Source organism: Helianthus annuus, chromosome 3, assembly GCF_002127325.2.
Source record: "Helianthus annuus cultivar XRQ/B chromosome 3, HanXRQr2.0-SUNRISE, whole genome shotgun sequence".
NCBI lineage: Eukaryota > Viridiplantae > Streptophyta > Magnoliopsida > Asterales > Asteraceae > Helianthus > Helianthus annuus.
In genome coordinates this window covers 125,316,339-125,327,257 of record NC_035435.2, presented here as the reverse complement: position 1 = coordinate 125,327,257, position 10,919 = coordinate 125,316,339, and the positions used below count along the sequence as shown (strand labels likewise).

Sequence of the window (10,919 nt, the reverse complement as noted above, 5' to 3'; positions counted from 1 at the left end):
GTTGGCTCCTGTAATATAAACTCAATAATCATATATAAAAAAGCATAATACGTTAAAATAACTGTTATAAATTTGTAATGTCATTCAATTGTTGAGCTTTTGTTTATTTAATTGTTCAACAATTTGAGTAGTTAGGCTTGTTTTTATTTGGGTTTAAAATCCAATTCGGGTTAAATTGTTTAAACTAATTGGGCTTTATATTATTTGGGATCATATATACCTAATTTTAAAACTCTTTAGAGCTCAAGCTTATAAAACTATTTACGAGCCAAGCTCAAGCCCAGTCAAATTTAAGCTCACTCGACTCCTTTCTCCCTAAAGTCAGAATATTAAAGAAGTTCCAATATTTGAAGTTTTGAACCCTTTTATTATTATTTTTTTTTAGCAAATTAACAGGAATAATTTGATAAATATAATATAAAAATTATGCCATAGGGCAGGCACGAGACTATAAATACACACTATCCAACCACCAGCCTCTTTTTGTTGCCTCTGCTGCTTGCCATGATGTTCAAAACCTCACCCACTACCGCTTGCTCTGCTGCTGCACTCTTTTATCTCTTCACCATTCTACCTCTAGCCCACGCCCATATAACAAAACAATCAAACCAATGCAACTTCTTCAAAGGAAGCTGGATCATGGATCGATCCTACCCGATGTACAACGGATCCGAATGCCCCTTTGTTGACCCAGGGTTGAACTGCCAGAACAACGGTAGAGCCGATACCATCTACCTCAACTTCAAATGGAAGCCCCATGCCTGTTCACTTTCCAGGTGACCACCCTTTGTTATTGGATCTATTGTAGCTCTTGTCTCGGGATCTGTTTTTCGTAACTTATGGATTTGAACTTGAGAACTCTTGTATATTTTAAAAAATGGGGTCGGTTTATTTAGAATTAACGGTAGGGTAGGGATGAGCATTTGGTATCAGGTACCGGTATCGATGTACCGGGTATATTTGATACCAGTACTAGTACCTACTTTCTCCGTTTTTCGGTACCGGTACGGTACCGCTATATACGGGTAAAACACCGGTAAGTACCGGTATCGGCACCGAATCATTCGGTGTCGGTACCCACTTTTCCCATTTTTTGGTACCGGTAACGGTTCGGTACCGAACGGGTACCGTGCTCATCCCTAGTTAACGGTCATTTTCGTATCCCTCCGGTTTGTCTAATTATGCCAGGACTAATTTCAACTTTGTACCATTTTCGTCCCTAACATTTTCGCACTTGTGATTTGTCCAATTATTCGATTCAAGCTTAGCTTTTTTTGGACGGAATTAATATGTTTCAAGAATGTCAGAGAGACGGAAATGGTAAAAAACCATGGGGAAGGAAGAAAATGACATTTATTTATGGGTGGGAATGTGCAGGTTTAAGGGGGAGAGGTTTTTGAAGAGGAACAGGGGTAAGAAAATAATGTTTGTGGGGGACTCATTGAGTTCGAACCAATGGCAGTCACTGGCCTGCATGCTTTACCGGACCGTTGGTTCCAACCACACATTCGAGGTTACAGGACCACTCTCAACTCTTTCATTCCCAGTAAGTTGTCGTACCCATTATGTCTAATTATTAGGTGCGCTCATGTCGAAGCAAGTAGGCTATCAACTCATAATTTCATTCATAATTTCAATATTGAATACAAAGAGGTTTATATATATTCTGCTAGTTACAATAATAACCCTCTAACTTATGACAATTAAATATTTTGCTTAACATCGGCTGGTTTGAGATTTAATCGGTTCGGTTTTTGTGGTTTGATAGTTTAACGGTTTGATCCGGTTGTAACTTGGAACTGGAGACCACTTTTATTATTTTAAAATGTTAATGCCAAATAATGATTTAAAACTAAATAAATAAATTAGAAATGTTCAAACAGTCAAAACCACAACTGATTCAGCTGACACACCCAACCCAGCTTTGTCTGTTGTTTCCCGAAACCCCATTTACCAGTTTGGCCTATATTTTTTTTTGCCAAAACCCAACAAACCGGACCGTGAACACCCCTAACTGAAACTGGGATGCGCCAGTAGTAACTTGCTCAGAAAAAAAAAAAAAAACTGAGAAAATTTAGCTCGATTTAGTTGGCTGATCGGCTCGTACAAATTATTGGGTTGTTATAAGCTCGCTTCTTGGCTTGTATTATTACTGATTTTGACTCGGGAACATCCCTAATTGTAACCAACCGCAAGTCAGCCCGCTTGGGATTTTTATTGTTCGGTTTGGTGGTTTAATGGTCCGGTTCATATTTTGAAACTTGAAACTGGCCGTTTATTTTATTTATTTTTATTTTATTTTTGCATCATACAGTTAGGCATAGTTATTGTATTCATCAACATCTTTGTCATTTTTAAAGGTTTTAATAAAAACTAACTATATTAGAAATAAATTAAAAAAAAAAACAGTTCAAATTTTCAAACTACTAAAACCAAACAGTCAACTCACCAAACCATTAAAACCGGCTGATCGGGCCAATTTGATTTACCCTTTCCTGAAACAGTAGTTAGCGATACTGCCCAAACGCAGTACTCAGGTTTAGTTTCGCAAATTTAATCATTTACTTTTGTGTCGACTGCAGGAATACGGAGTCTCAGTCATGTACTTAAAAAACGGGTTTCTAGTAGACCTGGTGGTGGAGAAAAGAGGCCGGATTTTAAAACTCGACTCCATCAGCAGGTTTGGCAAATGGAAAGGAGCAGACATTCTCATCTTCAACAGCTATCACTGGTGGACACACACCGGAACCCGTCAAACGTACGCTCCATTCACAACTCATTATACACATTGTACGGCCTCTTTAATCTTTATGCCGTGATTCTTACATATGTGTATGGTTTTGGCTGCAGATGGGACTACTATCAAGTTGGTGAAAACATATACAAAGACATGGGCCGCATGTTGGCTTACAAGATTGCTTTGACAACATGGGCCAACTGGGTTGACTCCTACATAGATTTCAAAAAAACCCGGGTCTTTTTCCAGGGGGTTTCTGCTGTTCATGACCGGTAAGCTACGTTACTTGATGATAATCTTTAGGGGTGTGAATTTCTGACACAACACGAACCTAACATGAAGTTTGTGGATTTGTGAATTTCTAAACGGGTTGGGGTCAGTTTCGGGTGGAACATGCAATCGCGTTTAGGTGAACGGGTTACGGGTTGCATTCTAGGGTCAATATGGTGGGTTTACAACAACCATTTGTTTATATAAAAGTTTTGAGAAAGAAAATGTTTTATGTCATCAGTCAATTAATTGGGTATGTTATCCAAAAATTAAAGATAATTAAATGTAATTATTTTATATACATTTGTACTTTTTTTTTTTGTAAATTTGTAACGAGAAAAAAAGGATATTACAATACAATACGAGAAAATAATTTTTCAGATTCAAAATACAGTGTTCGTGTCAACTAACGAAAACTCCTATGGTGTTCGACTCGTCACCACTGATTTAGCACCTCCTAAATTAATCTTAGTGAATCGGGTGTTTTGCTTTTGGTTCTAAAGTATATTTAATTTGTGTGATTAGAGGCTGGAACGAACCTAGTGCTCAAAATTGTATAGGGCAAACACTACCTACTCGGGGACTTCATTACCCAGGAAAGAGATACCCCGGGGAAGAAGTGGTGAAAGATGTATTGGCGAAAATGAAAAATCCGGTTTATTTATTGGATATAACGCTTCTTACACAGTTAAGAAAAGACGGACACCCGTCAAAGTACGGTGACGATGGCATAGACTGCAGCCACTGGTGCCTCGCTGGCGTGCCCGATGCTTGGAATCAAATTTTGTACAATATCTTGCTCAAGAAATAATTTTTTTGTAAATTAGTTTGGAAAGCAAGTGCAATTCCTCCATCTTGTGCAATTTGAAATGATAATTCATTAAAGGGAAATAGACATCTATAGGTTTGTTTTTCCTTCCTACTGGTATGGTGTTTATCCACCGTAAAAGTGGCGTTCAAAGGCAATTTGGTAAGTATTTTAGGAGCAAAAAAATTAATGTTAAATAATGTTTGTCTATTATATGCAAAAAATGGATGGGGTTTTACTTTTGGGCTTGTGTGGTTGGTCTGGGCCGGTGTACACTTTTGGCCTTTTGGGTGAGTGGATAGATCTCATCCAAGCAGAACAAAAAAAGTTAAATTAAAAATAAAAAACAACATGCTTGATTGTGAAATTTGAACCTACCCTAACCCTAGGAAGCATTCCATGAGCTAAGTTCTAAATGAGTTGATTACGAGCTCGTCTAGGCTTAAGTTTAGTTTGTTTCGAGTTTTGTTTCTAAAGCTAGAGCCTAATTCATTAATATTTTTTTGAGAACGGGTTTAGAGTGTTTATATATTTTATACAAATTTATTTATATGACAAGTATATTACTTTGTTTTTTAATCGAAGATTTCTATAAATAATATTTATTATATAATTAGGTTAGAACCCCGTGTATTACACGGGTTGAATAAATATAATTTTATATATTAAATAATAAAAAGTTATATCTTTAAGAACCCCGTATATTGTACGGGTTAAATAAATGTAATTTTATATATCAAATAATAAAAAAATAGTTATATCTTTAAAAACCATGTGTATTACACAGATTAAATAAATGTAATTTTGTATACTAAATACTAAAAAATAAAAACGTCGTATCTTTAAAAAAGCCGTGTATAATCGGGTTGAATAAATCTACCAAATAATAAAAATACTACATCCTTAAAAGCCTCCTATGTTACACATGTTGAATAGATCTAAAAAGAGTTACATCTTTAAAAATCATGTGTATTACACATATTAAATAAAAAATCATGTGTATTACACATGTTAAATAAATGTAAAAACGTCGTATCTTTAAAAAACCCTTGTATAGTCGGATTGAAAAATCTACCGAATAATAAAAAAATTGTATCCTTAAAAACCTTGTGTCTTACACGTGTTGAATAAATCTAATTCTACATAGCAAATGATAAAAAGTTATATCTTTAAAAACTTCGTGTATTTCACGTGTTATATAAATGTAACTTTGTATACTAAATAATAAAAAAAAAGTTATATTTTTAAAAACCTCGCGTTTTACACGAGTTGAATAAATATAATTTTATATACCAATTAATAAAAAAAGTTATATTTTTAATAAATTAGGATAACATTTAATATTAATTTATTATTTATATATCTATACTATATAATAAAAGAAACTATTTTTGAGACACTTGTCATCATATTAGGCCATGTCTTATGGATAATTATGATTTTAGTTTTATCTTTTCTAATTAATTATAGATAATCCTCCTACTAAATATTATTTAGTTTAATTATTACTTTTATATTTATCTATTTACTTCAAATTCAAACTTAGTTATCTAATTTGATATTAGAGTAAATTACGATTTTGTCCCCTGTGGTTATATCACTTTTACCCTTCTAGCCCAAAAAAGAATTTTTTAACATCTAAGCCTTCAACGTCTTTTTTTCTAACCTTTTTGGCCACTAAAAGTAAATGGATGGGGTTAGTGTTAGGGGCCAAAAGGGTAAAAAAAAAAAAAAAAAAAAAAGAAGTTGAGTGCTCAGATGTTAAAAGATTCATTTTTTGGCTAAAAGGGTAAAAGTGATATAACCACAGGGGCCAAAATCGTAATTTACTCTTAATATTAACTGTATATTTGAACGTTTTGTTTAGTTTAGTATCAAATAGATTCTACGAAACTTAAAATAAAATTAACTAATATTATTTATCATTTCTACATATACAAGTTTTAAATAAATGGTTAAATTTATTGAGACTTCGTTACATTTACAAGTTTTAAATAAAGAGTTAAATTTATTAAAACTTCGTTAACAAATTGTACTACAATATAATAATCTATTTATATCAATCTAAATATATATCTATACAATATTATATAATAAAACCTTAATGTGTGACACATATCATTCATTGTAAGCATTTGTTTTATGATTTTCTTGCCTCACTTTCAAACTTATCTTATATTAAATAAATAAATAAATAAATGAATAATGAGCTAATATTAAATTTCATCCTACTTTAAATTTTGAATACCATTCTTTTATTTTTCTAATAAAATATTATTCTAAAATTTAAATTGTTAATTTAAGATATTTTTAAATAAAACAAATTATTTATCACGATAAAATTTATTTATTCAACCCGTGTAATACACGGGGTTATAACCTAGTTTATTATAAGATAGACAGGAAAGGGAGGTATTTGTTTTAAAAATATATTAAATTAACAATTTAGATTTGAGGATAATATTTTAATAAAATATGATAAAATTTAATATTAATTTATTATTTATTTATTTAGTTAATATAAGATAAATATAGATTTGAGGATACCTTCTATGAATGACACGTGTCCAAATGAATGACACGTGTCCAAAACTTGGTTTCTTTTATTATAGTAGATAGATTATATATTTACAGTATGAAATAGTAGTTATGATATTTTTTTAAATAATAGGTTCTCAAGCCTAGTCAACCTTAATATGTGAAGTTTGGGTTTAAGTTTGTTTATTAAATAGGAATAATTACATATTTCCCCTTAAAAACACCCTTAATTACATATTTATCCAAACCTAAATAAAAATTACATATCTCCCCTTCTCTATTAAAATTACAAAATTACCCATTCTCAAAATTAAAAGATAAAGCTTATAGAAAAATCAGGTCATTATAATTCACATGCCACGTTTCAGTATCTTCTTCTTCTACGGCGACACAGCAGCGTCTTCAGTTCGGCCGGCGATTCTTCAGGCCGGCGACACAGCAGCATCATGATTTCGGCCGGCGATTCTTCAGGCCGGCGACACAGCAGCATCTTCAGTTCGCCCGACGATTCTTCAGGCCTGCGACACAGCAGCATCGTGATTTCGACCGGCGATTCTTCAGGCCGGCGACACAGCAGCATCGTGATTTCGGCCGGCGACACAGCAGCATCATGATTTCGGCCGGCGACATAGCAGGTATAATTATTGTTTTATTTGTAACTTTATAACTTTACGATTGCAGTTAGTTATTGTTTTATTTGAGATTTATAGTTTGAATATGATTACAGTTATAAGTTTATAACTTTACGATTGCAGGTTAGTTATTGTTTTATTGTTTTATTTGAGATTTCTAGTTTGAATATGATTGAAATTATAAGTTTGAATTGCAGTCCTTTTTTTAGCTTGAAGTAGGTGATTTGAGAACACTAATTTGTCACAGCAACTTTGTTTTTATTATTGTTTTATTTAATTCTTGTATTTTTTTTGTTAGAAAAAGACGAAAGCTAGTAAAAAAAAAAAAAAAAAAAAGGGTAAATATGCATTTTTTTAAAGTTTAGTAAAATGAAGGGTAAAAAAGTCTTTCTATAATTTAATTTTAATAAATTAAATTAAAATGGGTAAATTTGTAATTTTACTAGTTAATAGAGGGGAAATATGCAATTTAATTTTTTACTTGGGTATATATGCAATTTCAAAGTTTTTTAAAGGGAAATATGCAAAAACCCCTATTAAATAAGCCTCGGTTTAATCCTGAGGTGGAGCTCGTTTAATGTATATTGCAAAATTTGATATTTTTTAAGATTTTATTATTGCTAGCATTCTATATACTAACAAAACAAATTGTAAACAGTAGGAAATATTTATTTGGTCATTTTAACTTTAATTTATAATTACAGAGCTACAATATTATTTTTTAATTAATTTACATTTCTAACCCTAAACTTTAATAAAATTATTAATTGAGCTCTAATATTATTTATAAACGATTTACATATACATGTGATTCTTAATATATTTATCATACGGAAGTTTAATAATAATTTTTTTCTATAAACGATTTATGTTTCAACCCCAAACTTTAATGGAGTTATCATATGTTCCTTAAAGTTTAATAAAGTTAATTTTTTAACAAGTATTTGTTCTCTTATCTTTTTTATAAGTTTGATTCTGTTCTATTTTACTTATTATTTACTTAACTTAATGGTGTTGCTTCCTTATTTTTACCGTTGTTTAAATTAAAGCTAACTTTTAACTTTAGACATGTTTACTTAACCGCATTAATTGCTTATTGTAACCGCCGTTTACATTATAGCATGCTTGGTCTATAAAAACTCATCGATGTATCAATTAACAAAAATATATTCTCGCCAATACCCTGCTACGATCCCGCTGCGAAGCGCAGGCTTCAATACTAGTTCAAATCTAAATGAACAATTGAGGAATTCATGGTGATAAACAGGGAAAGTGAAGGGTTGCTTCCTAAAAGTCTTAACAGTTTAAAAATAATAATTTTTTTAGAGTAAATTATCAAATCCGTCCCTGAGGTATAGTCAAATTTGTCAAATTCATTCAAAAAAAAAAAAAACATTTTTCTTACCTGAACCATTGAGGTTTTAGAATACTTGTCAGATCCATCCATTTTAAAAACACTCTCAAAAATAAAGTAAACTAATGAGTACTTTTGCCAATGAGGTGGTGGTTGAGTGGTAAACTTCATTAAACACCAAAGAGAACGGACATCTCCAAGAAAGAGATAGAGATGACCCGCCTAAAAAACTGTTACATCAAGGACAAAAGAAAAGTTACACCAGTTTCTCCATTCTACCGTACCCTCCTTGTGTCTACTCCTATACCAAAGAAACCCCAACGATTTTATATCGGAAACGATTTTAGTAACATTCGCCAACACGTCAAAATAAAAATGCCATATATAATCCCTTTCTTAGTATCCGAGCCGCCCAAGTAATCAACCAAATGAAGCACGTCTGATTACATTAAAGATTTAAAGGCGTTTACAGTTTTGATAATGAATTAGTATTGGTAATTTTTTTTATACAAATTATGTGGATTATCTTAAAGAACCGATTTTTAAATAATATCATATGTGTGTGGTTCTAAGAAGATAAGTGTTGATGGTATAATGTAACAAGGCACTAATGAGAGAGGGTCGTACTTGCTTACTATTTGGTAAACTTAAATTTTGTTCACATTTTAGACCATTACTAGTAAAATAATAAGAAAAAAGAAAAAAGTATGAAAAACAAACATATTTAATGAGAGTTACTAATTTTTTATTCAACCGCGTTGCCGTAATCTTCTTGTCATGGACTCGTTGGTCCATCGTGTTAGATAGAGAGGGGGTAGAAAGGGGGTTTGGTAGTTGGCACCCCAATTGTTTAATTGACGAGAGACAAAACAAGTGTCTTGAGATTAGAAAAATGCATGGACTTAGGTTTTTATTTACGATTTTATTCTCTTATTTATGTTATTGCATTTCCTTTTAGATTGAGATTAGCAAAATGCATAGAATTAGGTGTTTTTTTTTTTAGATGTAAAACGTCTACAGTATGTGGATCACATCTGCAGCTGAAGAGGTGGACAAAACATTTGCAGTCTGTAAGAAGAAAACAGTTTGTTTTTTAACTTCTGCAAGCTGCTGAAATATAAATAAACTGGATTTATTTAACTTAAACCACCTTTTATTAACGGTTTTATTCTCTTACTAGATTATTAAACCTGTGTACTACACGGGTTTAAGGATATAAAATTATAAATTACTTAATTTTATATTGTCTTCATTAATTTATATAAGTGAATTTTTTTAACATAGATAACGCAACAATTGATCATGTGTAAAAACCGTTTCTTTGAGAAACAAACCAACTTTACATAGAAATTCTCATATACTTTTATTTATCGTCATAACAAAACATAGAGCGAGAGAAAACCGTCTTCTTTTCAATTTAAACGGAATCCCTTTATTTGATGGTATTAAACGAAATCTAGGGATGAACGTTTGAGTGCCAGTATTACTTTTGGATAATATGAGTGGCTCAATAACCTGATAACCTAGTGATAGGACTTGTAATCGAGTTCCATTACATAAAGCATTATTTTAATCAATATTTCTTGATAATGTCACTAGAACACCGACCTTTGGTAATTATCAATGGTTTGGCAAGCCTAAAAATATAACTCCATTTAGGACCTTTAGTGAGTATAGACTTGCATCAAAATTATTATCAAGATATTCTATCCTTAAACTCGTGTATTACACGGGTCTAATAACATTAAAAGTGTTTTCAAAGCATGGAAGTAAACTGGGTTTCAAGTATTGGATTAACTTATTCTTTACTATTTTTATTATTATAACTAGGATGCTTTTGACTATCGATAAGTGACATGATATCAACGTGAAGGAAATAGTACCAACATGGAGGACAAGGTACCATAAAGAATATGATACCAACGTGAAAGATATCATGTCAACGTAAAGGACAACATACCATACAAAACATGGTACTGAACATTTTTGACCATCCATGTAATTTAAGTATACCAAATTAAGCTTTTGTATAAATCTAGTAAAAGTAAATTAATTCATAAACATTTATTTTCCCCACGACATATTTATTGATAAATGAGTTGTAAATATCAAATGTAATATCATGCATCTTGTGTTTTATTTATGAGTTATTTATTAAAGAAGTACTTTAATCGTTTTAATAAACATAAATATGACCATCCATAAGGGGACATGGTACCAACGTAAATGACATAGTACCAACGTGAAGAACATAGTACCACAGGGAATATGATACGAACGTGAAATACGTAGTATCAACGTAAAGGACAACGTCCCATACAAACATGGTCTGAACATTTTTTACTAACCATGTAATTTGAGTATACCAAATCAAGCTTTTGTATAAATTTAGTAAACGTAAATTAATTCATAAACATTTATTCTACCAAGACATATTTATTGATAAATGAGCTGTAAATATTAGATGTAATATAATGTATCTTGTGTTTGGTTTATTAAGGGAATACTTTAATCTTTTTAAAAGTATACATCAAATAAATTTATACAAAAGAGAAAATCACCTAAATAGTTATTAAATTT

The 10,919-nt window shown here is 31.4% G+C and overlaps 1 protein-coding gene and 1 long non-coding RNA gene across 2 annotated transcripts; both read left to right on the top strand.

Annotated features, from left to right (window-relative positions):
* Nucleotides 1-475: 475 nt before the first annotated feature.
* Nucleotides 476-3,929, top strand: LOC110923140 (protein trichome birefringence-like 42). The gene is made up of 5 exons (XM_022167316.2): nucleotides 476-776; nucleotides 1,378-1,546; nucleotides 2,583-2,758; nucleotides 2,851-3,009; nucleotides 3,533-3,929. The coding sequence occupies exons 1-5, from the start codon at nucleotides 505-507 to the stop codon at nucleotides 3,816-3,818; spliced, it is 1,062 nt and encodes a 353-aa protein (XP_022023008.1). The 5' UTR covers nucleotides 476-504; the 3' UTR covers nucleotides 3,819-3,929.
* A 2,733-nt stretch (nucleotides 3,930-6,662) lies between these two features.
* LOC118490666 lies at nucleotides 6,663-10,457 on the top strand. Its single transcript, XR_004889817.1, has 2 exons — nucleotides 6,663-6,988; nucleotides 10,170-10,457. It is a non-coding gene; the product is annotated as an uncharacterized LOC118490666 (long non-coding RNA).
* Nucleotides 10,458-10,919: the final 462 nt, after the last annotated feature.